The 19,388-nt window shown below is 36.6% G+C and overlaps 1 protein-coding gene across 2 annotated transcripts in view; it reads right to left on the bottom strand.

The window, feature by feature from the left end:
• Positions 1 to 2,431: 2,431 nt before the first annotated feature.
• Positions 2,432 to 19,388, bottom strand: part of LOC121326834 (protein kinase C iota type-like) — a 32,195-nt gene continuing 15,238 nt past the window's right edge. Inside the window, exons 4-18 of one of the 2 annotated variants that reach the window (XM_041270401.1) lie at positions 17,699 to 17,749; positions 15,595 to 15,680; positions 15,022 to 15,159; positions 14,567 to 14,621; positions 14,134 to 14,195; positions 13,167 to 13,343; positions 12,537 to 12,634; positions 11,566 to 11,652; positions 10,732 to 10,867; positions 9,935 to 10,022; positions 9,515 to 9,640; positions 7,962 to 8,041; positions 7,776 to 7,865; positions 7,049 to 7,164; positions 2,432 to 5,826 (exon numbers count right to left, since the gene is read on the bottom strand). In XM_041270401.1, coding sequence (XP_041126335.1) covers positions 5,739 to 5,826; positions 7,049 to 7,164; positions 7,776 to 7,865; positions 7,962 to 8,041; positions 9,515 to 9,640; positions 9,935 to 10,022; positions 10,732 to 10,867; positions 11,566 to 11,652; positions 12,537 to 12,634; positions 13,167 to 13,343; positions 14,134 to 14,195; positions 14,567 to 14,621; positions 15,022 to 15,159; positions 15,595 to 15,680; positions 17,699 to 17,749 — 1,478 coding nt within the window. In that variant the 3' untranslated portion in view covers positions 2,432 to 5,738. The remainder of the gene's footprint in view (positions 5,827 to 7,048; positions 7,165 to 7,775; positions 7,866 to 7,961; positions 8,042 to 9,514; positions 9,641 to 9,934; positions 10,023 to 10,731; positions 10,868 to 11,565; positions 11,653 to 12,536; positions 12,635 to 13,166; positions 13,344 to 14,133; positions 14,196 to 14,566; positions 14,622 to 15,021; positions 15,160 to 15,594; positions 15,681 to 17,698; positions 17,750 to 19,388) is intronic. The other variant, XM_041270402.1, reaches the window with a different exon arrangement.

Genomic DNA, 19,388 nt, shown 5'->3' with positions numbered 1-19,388 from the left:
TTTTTTTTTACAAACACTTATCAACAATTTTCATCATTTGAAAAGGCTTGTTTGCATGTAAATGTAATATTTTCAACATGGTCCCTGATCTTTTGCAATTAAAAATATCAGGGACCATATTGAAAATGAGTCATTAAGTCTGAACTACAAACTAGCAAATGGCATCACTTGTCTTGATCTTGAATTGAGAACATGTCTAGCATTTTGAAACAAATGAGTATGACACGTATGTTTAAACATACAATTTACAATTGTTATACATCATTGTAAGTCTTTGTCTTCATCTACCAGGAGTGCAACTATTTCCATATTTGCCTTTGTTGTCCTTGTGTTGCATTAAGGATATCGCTTACACCATTGGTACTGACAAGTATCATATTACCAGGGATTAAGGATGTCTTTTTACCAACTTGGATACAGGTTTTCAAACCATGGACTGGGGTCTTGTATTATTTTATTATTACTACTTTTTTTTTTTTTTTTTTTTTTTTACTCAGTTAGCATTCCTTGGGAGTTTTGGGTTTCTGTCACTAATAGCAAGATGGATGGTTACAGTGCATGTAATCACAGGTTATTATGAAATTGTTAATTAATCTTTATATATTTGTTATTTTGTTTTAGTACTTCTGTCCTGGTGTAAAGAGAGTTGTTGGTTCCTAACACATGTAAAGCAGTTTAATGAGGCGTAAATGTTTTTTGAGTGGTGGGAGGTGGGGGATGTTAATTTATTAAATACAGTTATTTGGTAGCTGCAGGTTTAAAGCATCATCTCTCCAAAACTTTCGACAATACCCAATACTAATAAACAGCTACAGGGCACTCTGGAACCATGTGTAAATAAACATTGAAGGTTTATTTAGTTTCAAATCAGTTTCAAGTGAGTCATGAAGAATCAATTTCAATTTCCAGGGCTTGACCTGAGACCTGTGGGCAGCTAGTCTTGTGTTTCAAATACTATTAAAATCAAGGATGATAGCTGGCCATTGTATACTGTGCCTTAAAGACACATTTCCAACACAGCCTCTAACATTGTTAATTCACTGCTCCCCAGCAAAGGGCTTTGGTTAAATATATTAGAGATTGAATGAGAGATTGGTGGCATTATAAAAATAAAATGTTAACAATTTTAGTGGCCCATGTTGTTTTAAAAACATATTTTGTACAACTAGTGTTTTTTTTTTTTTTTTTTAAAGCTATTACACCCATATTGAAAATGACCGGAACGCAAAAAAAAAAAAAAAACAAAAAAAAAAAAAAAAACATTTGCTGTTGCTAGAGGCAAAGAGAGAAGATTGTGTGCCCACAGCAGAATGTACAGAATGATAAACTGCGAGAGAATGTAGTGAAAAGCCACACTGAATCCTGTTTTGGATACGCAGTGTGATTAGAAAGTAAGCTTACCACATATGGTGCGTTGAATTTCTGATCACCCTGTACATTAAAGTTGATTTCAAGCTATCTCGTGGAACAGTGTCACAGACCCCTGTTGAAAAGGACATGGGTCTATAATTGTGCTTATTTTAGGTAATTTGTCCTACTCTGCATCGAAAAAAAAATCTCATCTTTCAGTATTTCTCACATCTCATATTGCTTAGCAACATACTGAAACTATAATTTTTTTTTTTTAAAGACAGTGCCCACATTCCATAAAAGGTGAAACAAACATCGATAGTAAATATTTCATTTTTGGCTTTATGTATACTCTCTCAACATCCTTTTCTTGTTTTGCCACTAAATGAACACAACACAGCTACTTAGGTTATAATCTTTTAATGGTGGTGATAAAACAGCAGTACTGATGCAATGCTTTCCTGTAGCAGGAAGACAAATGTGGTTAGAACTATGAATTAGAATATCCGTTTCACTGCTATTGAGAGTGCAAGATAAGGAGTAGGGTATCACTCAACACAGGGTCTTCAATCGTGTGCTGATACGGACCATGGACTCACAATAATGTGATTGTTAGATTTGTTTTGAACTGTAACTACTGTATATCACAGGAAACCCAAATTTCTCTTTGGTCTAGATGTAATGTCAATTGGTTTACCTCACAACCTCTTCAGTTTCCAATAAGAGACATAACAAGTGAATCTTCTACAGCAGCCCCCTACAGGAAAGATGTCTCCTGGCTTTCGGTTGGTAGGTATTTTTAGAAAGCTCTACTGGTTAAATTTCAAAATGCCTGCACATGGTAATTTTTCATTTAATCAAGTCTTTTATGCATACAACTCAACCACTCCCCTATGTCAAGAAGTAAAAATATATACATTATGTGAAATTATGACCATCTGTGACAAACAAGACAGAGTAAGGCAGGGAGCAGAAGGTCCCTTTGCAGATCCTATTTATTGATTTATTTATTTATTAAAAGGTACCTTTTTGCTGACACCTTGAACAACAGCCTGAGAAATTAAGAAACAGGAGAGGCAAATTCTTTAAAAGAAAAAACAAATTGTATTTGGCATTTATGATATTGTACAGCACCGTTTCCGGTCTATTTTTAGACAAACAAACAAGAACATATTAATGCTGTATTAATTTATCATTTATAACATAACCACATTTATTATCTCAACAGTCATTGTGGAAATATCGTCAGGTTGCATCAGGTAATCAGCTACCACAAAGCAAGTATAACAGGCTTGTCATTTTACAAGATGCAAGTTTGATTTATAAAACCAACAGTTCTTTAAGCAAAACAGAGTATTGTGTTTTTTCGTCAATCAATTGAATATGTTCACAGTCAACTATGCCTCAACCCCCACCATATTACACGTGCCAGCGCTTGAATCTTAAAAAAAAAAAAATATTCAAAGTAGCACTGAGATTTCCATGCGCGTTAGAATAATTCAATATAAAAGAGATATGCTTTGCATGCTGGTCTGTTTCCTGATTACCCGGTTACCTGACTTGTTTTCCACTTTGACTGCAGTACAGTATATTGTAGACACTTTACCCGTGAACAAAACAAAAATACAATAAAAGCAAATTAAGTAAATTAAACAAGATAGTGTTATGGCATTTGTAATAGCATGTCAAAAAATAAGTAGTGTTTGAAAAGGATTTCAGGAAAAAAAGTGTAACGAGGTACAAAAAAAAAGAAAAAAAAACATAACTAAATAACACATTAAAATTGATACATTTTTACATTGTTTCTTTGTGTCCCTATACCATTTTTGTTTGTAAAACAATATAAAAATAACAGGTAAACTCAAGAGAAAAAATTCAATTCTCTATTAGGGTATACTAAATTAATGGCAGTTGAAAGAAAAAAAGATCAGCATTTTTTTTAACACTTTTTAAATAGATGTTAACGAAAAACAAAGCCTGTACCAATCGCTCACTAAGAGAACCATCTCACTGATCTGTCCTATGCATGCTATACCTTCTCTTGCATTTCACAGACCCTATTCACCGTTAACAAGGGATAAGAAAACCCCCCCAAAAAAAACAAAAAACAAAAAAACTCAGTAGTACATTAGCCAACATCTGTCATAGGTGTTTAAGGCATTGGATATCAAATGGCCTCTGCCTTTGAGTTCTGCATCCACCTCAAGTGCATGCAGAGAGTGAATCTATAGGAGTCTCCACTGAAACTACCAGTCTCTATACAAGGCTACCCAATTAACTTGGCTTCATATACAATGAACCAGTAATTTTACATCTATGTCATATAGTTTTATTTTTTATTGCAATACGATAGAACACACCAGCAGAGATGAAGTGGGATAAGCCACAGTTTTAGTTTTTTGGGGCAATGTTAGAATCACCATGGAAAGATGCTTAATACAATCAAGGGCTACTTCCATCGAGCTGTGAAATCCAGCTGTGATTTAACCCAGCAGGGTACAGGTTGATCAAATCAACCCCTTAGTAATGTTCCACTATACATTTATTTGCAGGTTTGGCAGGCATTTTCACTCCAGGGCTGCAGATGATATGCAAGGACAAACTCACAACTTGTATTTGGTCTGTGTAGATTTCCCTTTGTTGATGCCAAAGGAGATACCGCTTTAGATATCCTACATCTATAGAAAAGCTAAAACAGGTTTCCACCGCTTAATCACACAAGTGTTGCATGCTATGCCGTCATTTAAAATGATGTCTAGATCAATGCTCACTAGAGGGTTGTAAATATAAAGCTCCTCTCAGATTCTTTACAGCCAAGCCAGTTGGTTTCTGACAGTCACACCTTCCTTTAGATATCCTCCTTGTTTAAATACCAACAAATGAAGAGGAGCTGGGGACTACCCAAAAAGCCTGACACGCACAAAAGACAACACTTCAACGTTTTAATACGTTCATTGCATTACAGTGCCTGCAAGTTAATTTCAATATGTTTTCCTTGTGTTACTAACCCTGGACTGGGACTGGTACTGGTGTAAAACAAAAATGCAAAAGGGATTACTGTTAAGGACATTTGCAGACTTTTTAGTATGACAATAAAATTATACATTCCTAAAAATGCACAAACACTAACGTGATCTATTACACTAGACTTTGACAGATAAACATTATACAAGTGTGATACCCTTTCTTACAGGCTCTCAGTGCTATGGCATTTAGTTGTCACCCTTTTCCATTAAATATTGAAGTTGATAAAATAAGAGGTGGAACTTCAATGAAACAAATAAAGCAAGTTGGGTTCTGGACAGAATCTGGGTGAAACGTTTGATTTAAAAAGTATTTTCAGAAGCTCAAACTTTGGTGCCTTGCACTACACAGTGAACCGTCTTTCAAAATACTCTTACTATATACAGGTTTTAAAACTGCCAATCTTTCTTTCAAAGGCTGTCAAAAAGTATTCCAAAAGGCTTTGGTCAGCATTAAAAAACAAACAAAAACACACACTAACCAGACTTCGAAAAAGTGTTCCTTTAGACTGTAAAATGTTTACTTTGAGTTCTAGCAGTAAAATACTCAATGCAGTGTTGGCATGTACATCTGCCAGTGTTTGTATAAATCTATCTGTGTTTTTGGAGGGCTCTAACTAAAAACAAAGATCACTGGTATCATTCACAGTTTAACAAATATATATATTAAAAAAGTTCCACTGGCCTGTGACTTAAAAGCAGAGGTCCCTTTTTTCTAAAGCTGAGCTCTGAAGATAACTGCTCATTTTTAGCTCTGCAACCAATAGTCTTTAATCATTCATAGTCTGTAACCTCGTTTTTTTTTTCCTCCCCAGCCATTACCACACAAGGGGTTCATGTATCGTTTTGTATATTTTTCCTGCAAGAGTAGAAATGGTTTCAGTTTTCAACAGTTCTGCTGCCAATTACAACCTATGGACTGGTGAGGGAATTAGCTTTTTAATCTAGCAATTGTACATGAAACTGAAATTCAAGCTATTTCAACATGATTTGATTTTTAGTTTTTGTGAGAAACCTTCTAATATTACCCTGAATACATAAGGGAATATAAAAAACTACACCATTTCTACGTTAGAGGTTCTTGACAGTAAATAGTCAAACTTGTATTGAAGATCAAAGTATATAGGTTTCCATCTAAACATTAATTTAAGTATGTATCAAAGTATGAAATCTGCAGTAACAGCTGGTTACAAGCTACACCAGGATTATGGGCTCTAACTGGCATGAGAGCAGCAGGATTAGCAGCTGAAATACTAACAGCTTTAGTATTTTAAAAGGACATCTTTCAGATAATATGATTTCTAACCACGCAGAAATTTAAAAGGTAATAGCAGTCAAATGAAACATTATTTTTTTTTTATCTATTCAGACGCATTCTTCAGCAGACATTAAAAGAGGGTTGATGTATTCAAAGCCTTCGAATTCGGACTGATCAATCTTCTTGACAATATCGCTGCAAAAATAAATTCAATTACTAACAGAAATACACAATCTAAAATGAATGCAATGTGTCTCACAAGTTTACTGTTGAAATAGAATAGTTTTTCTTCTAGATCAGGGCTTCCCAGCCCTGGTCCTGGGGACCCCATGTGTTTTCTGGTTTTTATTCCAACTGAGCTCTCAATTACTTAACTACAACCTTAATTGAACTAACAATTTGATGATATAATTGGACTTAATTAGACCTTTTTACTTGTTTTCATCTCTTACAGTTGCAGATTTCAAGTTAGCTATAACATATTATAAGTAACTTGAACTCTGCAACTTTTTAGGAGCAGAGAACAATTAAAAAGGTCTAATTAAGCAAATTACTAGGTCAATTAAGGTTTTAGTTAAGTAATTGCGAGCTCAGTTGGAAAAAAAACCAATAGACACACAGGGTGTTCAGGATCAGGGCTGGTAAGCCCTGATCGAGATGCTGGAGCACACAGTTTAAAATCAGACTCAATTACTCAATCAACTTTATATTAAGTTACTTTTACATAGTGTAACATGAGTGTTGGTTTTGTATGACATTCAATAAAGTGGTCAGGGATAAGCAAGTATTTAAACAGTAATGCTTCTGAAAACTGCATAACAGTATTAAACATACATGTTCACAAAAAAAAGTGTTTCAATATTACAAAAAAAGGACAAAATATAATATCCATTACACAGATTTAAACAAAACAAAACCAAAAATCTAGTGCAGTAATGGAACTATAGTTTTTACAGGTCTTGGTCATATTTAAAGTCTCTGAGCAATGCATATCAGAGACTACTGCTTATTTTGTGCTGACAGTGTTAACTGCTGTTATTTAATTTCAGCAGTTATCAGGGTGCTTTATAGCCAAAAGAACCGATCAACTCAGTTTTTGGATTTCAAAAAATAAACGTGGCCCTTTTTGTCTATATTGAACTCCAATGTAAATGCAGCTATTGGGGAAGTTATCTGTGTCCTGAGTGCCTCAATTCTCCCTCATTTTCAGCTCTTAGTTGGCCCTGCTTTTACTGTTTTACAACAGGAGGTGACTGAAGCAGCAGTGGGAAAGAGACCTGCCCCAAGGTTATGGACAATTAGTGGCTAAGGTGGGATTCAGCTACAGAATGAAGACTCTTCTCTTGAATGAAAAACATCCTAACTACCAATAAGAACAAATACAGTAAGCACATCAGAACAGAATACCAGTACTTACTTATCATCTGGAGTGAGCTGTATAGGTTCATTGGTAAACTGAGCATCAAAATTATCTAGTCCAAACTCTCCCAAAATGTTGGGTTTGAAAGGAGGAATCACTTGTTTCTGCTCCATCTGCAACACCACAATTTTCATAGTCAGCTCAAAACATAACATTACATGCAATGCAAGTCATACTTGGGCTGTTTATGTTTTTTTTTTATTCTTTGTTTTTTGTTAAGGACCATGTGCAATAACATTCATGATTAAAACATGCGATGCATCGCACTCAGGTTTGCTACAGCTAATTTACATTGGTATTCTTAAAGTAAAATGCATGCACTGTAAAATATGCTGATATTAAACAGTTAAATATACTATGCTTGACATGTGATCAGAAATAGATAGGATAAGATGATTGCAGGACTTATCCATTATTGTTAATGACCAAATACTTGCTTACTTATCAGTTAGAAAATTGGTCATGCCGTGTCTTCCCAATTGACCAACTCGGATTAACAATAATGTACAAAAAGCAGTATTACCCCAAATCAGGGGCTACACTTTCTAGCACATTTAATACTGAAGAAACTTCAGACCCGATACTGTTTCTGTAATATTGTTCAGGTGCACGGATACATTTATAATATATATTTTTTAATTATATAGAAACACACCCTAGGATTTTGTCACATTAAAGACATATGCACCCAAGTTAAGCCTTGTGAAGGTTATAAGCTACTTACAAGGTCCCAGTCAACATTTCTGAAGAACGGATGCCCCATGATGTCAGCGAAACCTGTTTGAGGGTGGCAGCCTAAACGTTCCTTGGGTTCCTTCAGGAGAAAAGTTTTAATTGAATTAACAACATATATAACACGCACAGTACTACATGTGATATGTAAGAAACTGGGTTGAGAGAAACGTCATACCTTGTTAAGGAAACCCTTTAGAACACTAGCAGCTTTGACAGACAAGGAACGTGGGATACGGATTTGCTTTTCCAAAATAACTGGGATTTAAGAAAAAAAAGTTAGTAGGAAAATCCTAAAACGGAGAAAACACTGGTGAACGATTTAATTGATCAAAACATTAGCTTCTCTATCTCTCTTTAAAATCATTAAAATTTGTAAAATCCAGTGTCTACAACTTGGTATGGATATGAAACATGTTTTAATCCTCATGTTGTTTACACTAACTTCTTATCAGTTTTTGTTTGTCTTTACATCCTGGTGACTTTTTAAAACTCTGAATAAAGCAGCACTGTGGTCTCATAAGAACGCTCAGAAACATTTCATACACCAGAGCAGAACCACTGACCTCTAACTCACACTCTGCCCCTAGTGGATGTAAAAAACACAACTTTTCTTTCTACATGGTACCATATTACTTCAATTTGGTGCTGCGGCGTTTATTTTAAATTGATCAAAATGACTGGGCTCATAAACGAGGGCGTCGATTATAAGAGGGCAGCCTTTATTAATAACACTACGATTTTCAAACACTGCAATATTTAATTACATGATTTATGACATTTCAGAAATATCGCGGTTGCTTATTTTCTGTAATACGGTAGCCTACCTGTATGCAGCAGCGTGTGTGGCGAACCTACTTTGACTACATTTTATCGGTGACAGTTACCGACAGCCTATTAGGTGGAAAGTTGGAAGGTCAGGGGAGTACTGTACAAGCGAATCGGGAGTGTGTATTCGTTGTTAAGGGGAGGGACAATGCTGGTGTGGCAGTTAAGTCCAAGAGTGATTTCTGTATATCCTATTCAGTTATTTTTTTTTCTCACTGTAACTTGCTTGTTTGTAATTTCTCTGCAAGAGAAACTGAAAATAAATCTTCTCATAGAGAATATATAAGCACATTGTTTTTATTTGTACGGGAATTACAATTTTACTAAAAATAAAACAAAACCACCTATAAGAACTTTAGAAGGACTGCTGTTCTGTACATAGTTTATCTTGCATTTTCTTTCAGAACTGTACTACCATAAAATAAAATGTGCTTACTATATGTGTGTACATTAATTTGTAATATACGGGCTAGATTGAGGCTCCCGTCTCCCCGGGGCGTTACATGTACATAGTCAGTTAGGGTTAGGGTTAGGGTTAGGGTGTGTTTACTAACCCTAACCCTAACCCTAAACCTAACCCAGTGTTTACTGTGTGTTTTTAGTAGGGGGGAGAAAAGAAATACCTTAATGTTTCTTCATTGTTAGCGGCGTTTATTTGAGGGCGGCCTCTATTATAAAGCTGATATATGACTGTGGCGTCAATACAAGGGGGCCAAATTGAAGTAATACGGTTTTTATTCTTTAAAAAGGTCAACAGGATGTCATTGAAACAGAAAGTGATACCATACCAAGTTCCTCTGTAATTGCAATTAGAATCTCTTGTTTTAAGCTTTCTATTTTTATTCTTTATAAAACAGGTATGCATAACTGAGTGTTGTGTATGCAAAAAGAAAAAGATTGTACCTTGGAATAGATAATCCTCTGTATTCTGATCAGGGTTATCAGAGCTTCCCACGATGTCAAAGGGGGACCTTCCTGCCATCATTTCAAACATCAGAACTCCCAGCGCCCACCAATCTACACTGAAACCTGTCCAACACACACACAAAAAAAAACCAGACAAAACAGAATTATTATTATCAGTAAGAACACAGAAGCAGGTATACTGAAAGCTCTAACATAGTCAGCTAAAAGCTTAGTTATTGTGGCCTCCCCTTGTAAAACTTATTACAGCTGTATATTAAGCTTTGTAAAAACACATTAAAATGCACAACATATCCTCCATCCTCTATAATTACACCAGAGTTACCACAGCAGCATGCACATTGTACATTATCCTACATTAGTTAAATAGTGAATTAAAAGCCAGCTTCAAGTTATTACCATAATCTTCTCCTCGCAGGATCTCCGGGGCGATATAGTTGGGAGTACCACAGAATGTGCTGGTGGTGTCCCCAGGACGCAAGCCTTCCTGAAAGAGAAGACCAATGAGCATTTCTCACCAGAGAGAACGGCTTGCTACAGAGAGCAAATACACAATCAGAGACGCCCTCCTGGCTACATTGTGACTGTCTATTTTATAAATAATTTGTTTGACTTCAAAAGTGTTTTCTGACATTAATATAACAGGGTCATCATTATTATCCTAATAGAGGGCTCTGCTGTTTTCAGTGACCTGCAGTGTCAAAAAAGATGAACAAAGAGGGCTAACAGCTAAATAACTGAACACAACTGAGGCAATACAAATCTACAATTGCTAAAAGTAGAATAAAAAATAGGCTACAATCACTCCCTCGTTTCTATAATACACTAGAGACCAATGAAGTGCTGAACATTTTAACATCCATAATTACATGTTTATACCTGGGTCAAATGTAATACTGTAAATATTCTTATGTATTCTTATACATAAAGCAAATATGTAGAGTCAGCAGGGCAACTGAAAAGAGTTAATAACCATGTCTTACTTTGCTTTAGGAGAAACAACTTTCTTACAAATCCTTAACCTTTTTTCTGATTTTCACTTTGAATCAGATGAAGCCCCTTGGCCCTGCCTAAAAACTGCCCCTCCCTGTTGTTATTACTCATTTAATAAGAGTCTTGTGGCATAGTGGATGTTATCTGAATAGTCATCAGGAAACCTTGGGAACACTTTGTTCTCCAAAGCACTGCTCACACACCTTACACATCCCATAATCAGTGAGTTTAATGTGTCCCTCTGACTCAAGCAAGACGTTGTCCAGTTTCAGATCTCTGTATATGATCCCATGTTCATGAAGGTAGTTTAATGCCAAGCTGATTTCCGCAGAGTAAAACCTGAGGAGCAATAAATCCATTATTTATTTATCACAATAAATCTGCACAGGTTATTCTTCCTGTCTTTGTCCCATTTAGAGAAAAAAAAGTGATTTTTTCAACCAATGCACTAACTATAAAGCTGTAAAGACATCTTCGTCTAGCTTGGCATTTACTGCATCTTCTGCTGCAGGGTAGACTGCAATATCTGTTACTTGAACTGAAATAATTTGAGGCAATACAGTTAACCACCATCACCGTAAATCCCAAAACTGGATTCATCAGTATTACGAAAATACAGAGCACTATGACCTACACACATAACCATGTAATAGGCCTAATATTTATTTAGTTATAAAACGCATGCTGAATAAGATGTCTGTGTTATAAAGTGCCAGCACAGCTTTTCTTCAGTTCAGATACTGTATCAAAAGGGAAAGACAAAAATAGAAATTAGACTGAAAAGTTGTTTGCAGTTTGAACACCACCAGTACTATATTTACTGTAGAAATATTGCATGAATCACTAATACTGGGAATTGGGGGACATGCTTTAGAAGCGTTATATCCAAGGCGCATAATAAATCGAATCTTATAGCGAGGAAGCACTGTATATCTCTGCTGACAGAGCAATACATTCCCAACCAGTTGAAAAGTTTCATGAAGTGTGTGATCTGTGTAAAATATTGTTGGCATGTAATAGAGCTACGCTGTTCATACCTGGCGTGCTCTTCTGGAAGTTTTCTCTGCCGCTGCATGTGAAACATCAAATCTCCACCATTGACATATTCAATGACAAAAAACAACCTAAATAGCAATAAAAGAAGAAAAGTAGTTTAAAAAGAAGCCCCTCCTTAAAAGACAAGAAGAGAATCATTAGAAAACCCATACAATACTTTAACTGTGAACACTGTGTCCCTATTAGTAGAAAGCATGTTACATTTAGAACCAAGGGTTAAATTGCACAAAAAGTCAAAAGCCATAGCATGCCATCCCAAACCCTGGACACAAAAGTTATCTTCAGGTGAATCTTGAGCAATTTGGAGGTGAAACAATACTCATTATACCGCAGAAACTCTATGAGGTTCCTTGCAAACACATTCTCAAGAAGCTACCTACCTCCATACTGGTTTCGACCTGATCTTGTCAGATCTCAGAAGCCAAGCAAGGATGTGTATGGTTAGTATTTGGATAGGTGACCTTCAAGGTGCTGCAGTGGCTGGTGTTAAGCACTTAATACAGGTGTATCTAGTTAACCTACAATGTGGACAATAGGAATCCCCCTGCATTCTTTTAAAGTACAGCAGGGGTGTTAACCCTAGTGTCATGGTTCATCTCAAGACAGGTCAATAAACCCTCAAGCCTGCTTAAATTCCATCTTCACTTAAGTCTTCAGTTCCCCAGGTCACCTCTGTAAATGTGAACCTGTTCTCAGCTGGGCGTACATTGTTAAATAAAGGATCTGAGGAAATGATTGATTAGTGTAGCTGTAACAAAATCTATCAATCAATCAATCAATATATACCTTGGCAACTTCCTTGTAAACCGCTGTTCTGCAGGGTTACTTACTGGATGAAAAGGTTCAATATTTAGCCGGACTGTGAATAAAACAGACACCCTGCTTAAATAGAAATATCAGTATAAATATATATTCTACAAGGTGTTATTTCTAGCTCAGTGAGAATCCGCACCTGCTCTCTGTCTGGAAACAGGAATGCAATCCCACGAGGAATGGGTGGTTTGATGCTTGCTCGAAAACGTGTTTCTCCGTCTGCACCCAATCAATATCCTTGGAGGAGACAAGAAAGACCAGAAAATTAAATCAATTAGGCTTCAAAAGGGAAGTGTGCTGAAGGCTTGGGGCAACAGGAGCTGTGGAATAAGTCTGGGTGGTTTCAGTGAAGTTCCTAGGACTGGTCAAAAGGACAATTGCCATTTAGTTGTTTTTGGCCCACTAACCAATCATGATGACGAGCATTATACTGCATGTACTGCTGCACAACTGTGAAACCAGTTAGGTGGTTTTCTACTGTTATACCTATGATTTACCATTCCAACAAATATTAAACAAATCACCCTATGTAAAAAGAAGCTTATAGTGGCACTTGAGCTGAAATTACCCATGTGTAGTAGAAAGTGAGCATTTCTTTGCCAAAAACAGCCCTAAATGGCAGGTCTCAGAGGAGAAAGATTAGATGGGCATGGAGACCAGTAAAGTGATACAGTGTCTCTGCTCTGTGGATCAATACAGGACATTTCTTAGTCACTTAAAATACATAATGAAAGAAACTGCTGAATATTTCATGTGTACAACGTATTACCTCATCGTCATTCACAAGCTCCTTCTTCACCACTTTCATGGCGTAGATGCGTTCTGTTTTTTTTAAACGGACCAGCAGCACTTTGGCGTAGCTGCCTCTGCCAATGACACGGATTAAATCAAAGTCTGCCAGTCCTAAACTGGAAGGAGCTCTGCCCTTTTCTCTACTGCTCATAGCCTGCCACAGGGGGGGGGGGGGGGGGGGGGACAGATTATTAGCCCTTTAATAATCGATAACGTCACCATATAGAAACAACTAATCTGGTGTTATCCAAATCGATTGCTTGTTAAGCGAGTGACATTTCATTAAGAAACATGAATATATTTTATTGGCTTCTGCAATGGGAATCAATACAATTATTTTCCAACAGCAAAACCTAAACAATGTAGGCAAGAAATGCTCAAATCTTAGAGAAGGACCAATTTTCTACTTAGTCTGCTATTACTATCACAATGCTACTGAACCATCCTGGATTTAAGCTTGAAAACACGTTTTCAGAAAGGGGAGGACAATACCAGAGAAATTACCTCTCGCACCTTTGTGCTGAGAACATTATTCTCGCATTTATTTTTCACGTTCCAGAGATAACACTAATTGTTCTGGTAGTAATCGTTTAACTATGCTGCCATCGTAGCAACTGGCATTTAAAATGTGTCAGTTTTACAGATGATGCAAGCATCAGCAAGGAAGGAATTCCTGAAAAAGAATTCTAGTACAAAGCTTTTTCACTGAATTTTAGTCTCTTTTGGGATTTCTTAGTGATGAGTGCCCAGAAGTAGAAGTCACTAACCAATTCTATATTGTACTTTTTATTTTAATAGTTGTTATTTCAGGTAGAACTGAGAAAATAAAAATGGCAAAATCTTTTGTTTCAGCATTTAGCAATCATATTAAATATAGCAATAAAAAAGGAATTAACAGAAACTACATATTTCAATATAGTTAGTGTCTAATCCAGTTATATTACCTCCTTTTCTTCCCCGACATGTTCCAAATTTTCATCATGACTTGTAGATTTATAAGAAATAACTGCAAAAAGTATAATGTTAATACTAGGTTAGAAAATAAAAATGAAGCATTGCATATTTTATATATAAAAAAAAACGGCAGGGTCATTGGGCTTCAGTCTGATAAACCATTAGATAACCAGACAGTTGAACCTATTATGGCTGTATATTGTTTTCATGCAGTGAGGTCTATCATTTTAAAATCAGGCTTGGATCTACCAGATCTCATTTCATAGTCTCAAAGTCTTTTCACATTAAGAATATTAACTTGAGGTCACAAAGATACAAGAGAGAATTCATTGCAGGGCATCTGAAAATCTCACCCCAGTCTAGTCATTAACATCAATATAATTTAAATATCAGTATTGCCCAATAACTAATTAAATCCATTACCTGGTAGTAAATCATCAGCATGTGTTGAAGATGAACCCATAGGCTCCGTAGCATCCTGAAAACAAGATGACAAAATTAAATTTACATTATCTAGGCATTACAGTGCAACCTGATATGTGTTTGAAATATCAGTTAGGTTAACTAATCTACTCTTGTTGTTTAGAATCATTTCTTATCATTTTTAAAAAGAATATATTAGTTAAGGTAACTAACATTTCATACTCATACCAAGCTGCTCTTGACAATACCAGAAGAGTTTTGAATGTGTACAGCAGCAGTATGAGAAGCAGGGCAGTCTAAATACAGTAACACAAATGAGTGGGTTGCTGTTCTCACTTTCAGAGTTTCAGAGGGCCGACTTGCAAAAGGCAACAGCTGGATTCATATTGAGTTAAAGGGTGGCACTATTTAGGTCATACTTTAGTGAGCAGCCGCTGAAACACTCACGTACTTACCTGTATAACATGTCTTCCACATTCTATGGTGACCAGTTTGTGACACTTCTTGTGGACCAGGAGCTTGCAGTTAATGCACTTGTATCCCTGGCGCCCCAGTCCCCAGATCCGGTCTGTACAAATGGCACAGTGTGCTCGCTGAACCACAGGGAAACAAAGGCAGCGTCATATAAACAAGTATCTCAAATGCAGACCTTGGATAAGAACATTTGGGATTCACAAACACCATCAATTGTGCTAACAAATGGGGGCCTTAACCTTAGCGATACCATTCATAATTCCAAACTGCATTATAAATCAAAAGGGGGTCATCGTAAGGACAGCAACATTTTACAAAGATTATTGGGAGGGGTACCTCCAATGTCACAGGGTGCCTCGAGTCAAGAAAGTTTGGGAATTCCTTAAAATAAAGATTCTGTGAACAAATATTTTAAAAGGAGTATCGTTTATAGTAATTTACTAAAATAATAGCCAAAAATAAATATTTTGATGCAACAAGAACATTTTGTTTTAAAAAAATTGCAACAAACAAAAGACAATCATTGTCCAGAATATGACTGATAAAACACTCACCCTGTTAAACCTCTTTGCCTGGAAGGTGTGTCCCTTTGCATAGTAGAGCTTCCTCCAGCGCCGGGCCCCCCTGCGGTAGATGGATTCTGTGGATAACAGATGGTTGGTTACATTTTGCATCACTGCCAACCAAATGTATCAACACACAGTCCTGCAGTAAGAAAGTAATACTGATTTGGGGTTGCTCGACAGAATAAATGTATTGATCATAATAACCAATTAATGTATTGATCAGAGAATATGGCATCAAGTAGTTCTCAGTGCCTGATTCAATAAATACATAAATAAATAAATAAATACACAGACAAACCGCTATGGCCTTTAGTTTTGCATCACCCTACAATTTTATATATGAACATAATTTAAATCTTGTATTTAACATCATCTAATCAAAGAAACTATAAAATGATATCACAAAATAATACCAGAAGCCACAAAGGTAGTACTTCGTATTTGCAGCGCATTCCATTGTGTTTTAAGACTTTCCTTAATCCACGCAGGCATGGACTCAGTAAGGCACTGAAGGGCTGAGTTATCCTTTAGATTTCTCCATGCAGCCTTTACACTTGATTCCAGTTCATTTCGGTTACATGGTTGACTTTCCCGATTTCCTATCCTATCAGACCCCATTCTCATTAGGATCAGTGAATTCCCCGGCCAAAACTTAAGTGGCTTGACACCTTTGTCTTCTACCCATTTCTTCACTTGTTTGGCTCAGTGGAAAGGGGCTCAGTCATATTGGAAGTTGACATCACTGTTGGGAAAATGGTTCTGAGCAGTAGGATGTAGTCTTGGTGTGTTTTCGGGTACCAGTGCTTGTTCATAGCTGTCCCCTTGGGTAAAACGCGTAGGGAGCCTGTGCTTTTAACAGAAAAGCTTCCCCAGATACAGTTTCAGGATGATTCATCGTTGAGACGGTACACTCTAACTTGTATCTTTCTCCTCAGAGCCTTCTAACTCTTAATCCAAAACAGGTTTCCAAAACAGCTGAAGGGGGACTCGTCACAGAAAATGACTTTGTCCAGTCTTTGTATGTGCGACCAAAGTTCAGGGGATCTCTGATGTTTTTGTTGCTCTGAAGGGGCAGACCATTCTCCAAGAGACACCTTCACTCCAACTTCTTTCCATTGCCACAGCAAGTGGACACTACTCACCACCCTGTCTCTCAAACTTGAACGGCGTAGGTGGCAATCATGGCGAGCAGGCCTGACTTTTGGGTGTTCAGACCTCAGCTTTACAGCTTCCAGTCTTCTTACATTTCTGGATGATCCTATATACTGTGCTTTGGCGACTGACGACTGTAAAACCTTCCTTATGAAGTGCAATGACGGCTGAGTGTGTTTCCGAGGAGGTATGGTTCTTCCCCATGGCTTGCTCTGAATATCTATGTAAAAATCATGCTTATATGGCTTAAATCACTTACCATTTCTAATTGGGACCTTTGGATTGCTTTTAAGAGATTTGTGTAATGTTTATTATATGGGTATTTGATTTCAAAATGTCACATTTCTCAATTTGTCAGGTTTTTCGTTAAGTATATGGAAAACTACAAAGCAGTATGCAAATGAATATGTTAAAGGAACATTATTCAGCAGATTTCATTTGACTTCACAGAGCAAAATCAGTTAATTCTAGGGTGATGGCTTTTAGCCATAGCTGTATATGTATATATGAACTACATAACAAGCACTCAACAACTGTATTGGGCCGGCTTCTGAAGCTGCATTTCTAAATCGGGTAAAAATAAAATAATAATATTTTATTTTTGTTTTTTGTTTACTAGTGCTGGGCCAATCGTGGCTTTTTCATGTTCAAATATTCATTTCAACTGTGAAATTTGCAAAAATGCACTAGAAAACAAAAGTAGAATTCATAACTCATATCATATTACAGTAAGAAAAAACAAAAACTAAATTTCGTGAGAAATAAAACCAGTACCCCATCAAATTACTTATTAAAAGAAAGGAGAAAAGCACTTTTATACAGTAGAATGGGATAATATTTGTAGATTGGTTTACAAATTCTGTACTACGAACAAAACAAAAACAACAGTACCATCTATACAGTATTATATTTACTACATGAAGTAAATATCTAGACTCACTGTCTTCTCCAGGACAGGGCATTCCAGGTTTTTCAGGCACACATGGAAGTACTAAAAAGAAAAGAACACAACTCTGGTTTATTAATGGTTTAGTGCATATTGGCAAGATGTTTACTACAGTGGAGAGAACCTTAAAACTCGGGATTACATGGAAATTCCATGGAAAGTGGGGCAGACAGCTACCCAGTATATATCTGAATGCATAATATATATTTATGTTATACTATATAGGTGTGGACTACTTACTAAGACTCTTAAAACAGAACAGCAAATCATTTCATTAAACAAAGCACACATATATTGGCCAAGCAATGTTAATTACCATCCTGTAACCAAGCTGTAGCTGCTTGAATTTTCAATACAGGCCAAGGGCTTGCCTCCTACCTGGCTGGTTTCCTTCAAACTCAAGCTCTTATTACTAGACCTGGTAACCTAGCCCTATCTTACCTCACCCCACTAGACCTCAAACCTTTGGCCACAGGTTATCTGCTCGGGTGGGTGATCAAGATCACAATTCCTAACCTCCGAATCGACTACCTGACACAGTTTCCATCCTTGCCTTTAACCCTTTGCGATCCTATGTCGGACCAGATCCGACATTACAATTTTCCCTTTCCAGTCCGATATCATCAAAAAGACGTAAAGCACAGGTCTCAAGTAGTTTTTTTTTCTCCGGACAAAGCTGAGAAAACCTTTCAATGGCCGAGTGAGACCAATAGGAGTTGAATGAAACCGAAAAATTCATCTCATAGCCCCATCCACTACAGAGATAACACTGACATAACAAAGGAGGCAGCTGCTTCTGCATCCAGCGCTCAAAGAATACCAAAGACATTTGCAGAGCTTTTTGAGATGTTATAGTAATAAAATAATGACTTGTATCGCATTATTGAGGAGTTTGGTGATAAACGTGATCAGGAGAGGAGTTATCAGTGTCCTTTTGCAATTCAATGTCTTTTAAACCTGTTTTACTCTGAAAAAAAAATTTTAAACAGCGCATGTAAAATAAACAGCGCGTGTGAAAATAAATTGGTTCCGACATGCCTGACAAGCACTGAATAAATGGACTGCAAAGGGTTAAAGCAGCATGCCCTTGATATCTGTGTACTGTTCTCCTCTATCAATCAAGTCCTAATAATATTATGGCTGTGAAGTATATTTGTGCATGCATTAGAATCAAAAACATGCAGAAGACCACTGCAGTGCAATAAAAAAGCAATGTTATACTACAGAAGTAGTATAACAAACATCAGTGAAGCGAGAAAACAGACTACCAGCCCCTGGTTAAACTGAAATGTAGTCCACACTAGTTATCATAATCAAGGAATAACCAGGGAAGTTAATTTCATTCTGTTTCATTAGATGCACATTTCATTGGAAAAGTAAATTGGACATTGTTCCACATCTCAGTGCAATTCTTCATTCAATGTAGGAGTATTACGAAGCGCAAAACAGCTGTGGTGTTTGCTTCCTCACCTATTAGGTTTGTAAACCAATTTCTGAGGCTATATAAATCTTATGGTTAGGGAACTCACATCTGATTCCCTCCTCCATGTTACTATTTTGTTTTGTTGATTCACCTAATCTATCAAACATGCTGGATAGATGAGAAACTTGGATACATCATGAAGTTCACAAAATCAAATGGTTTTTACAAGGGATTTAGAAGTGATATATCTTTAAGACACTT

Source organism: Polyodon spathula, chromosome 14 (genome assembly GCF_017654505.1).
Source record: "Polyodon spathula isolate WHYD16114869_AA chromosome 14, ASM1765450v1, whole genome shotgun sequence".
Classification (NCBI taxonomy): domain Eukaryota; kingdom Metazoa; phylum Chordata; class Actinopteri; order Acipenseriformes; family Polyodontidae; genus Polyodon; species Polyodon spathula.
The sequence above is the reverse complement of the archived record's forward strand: the minus strand, read 5'-3'. Positions and strand labels throughout refer to the sequence as shown.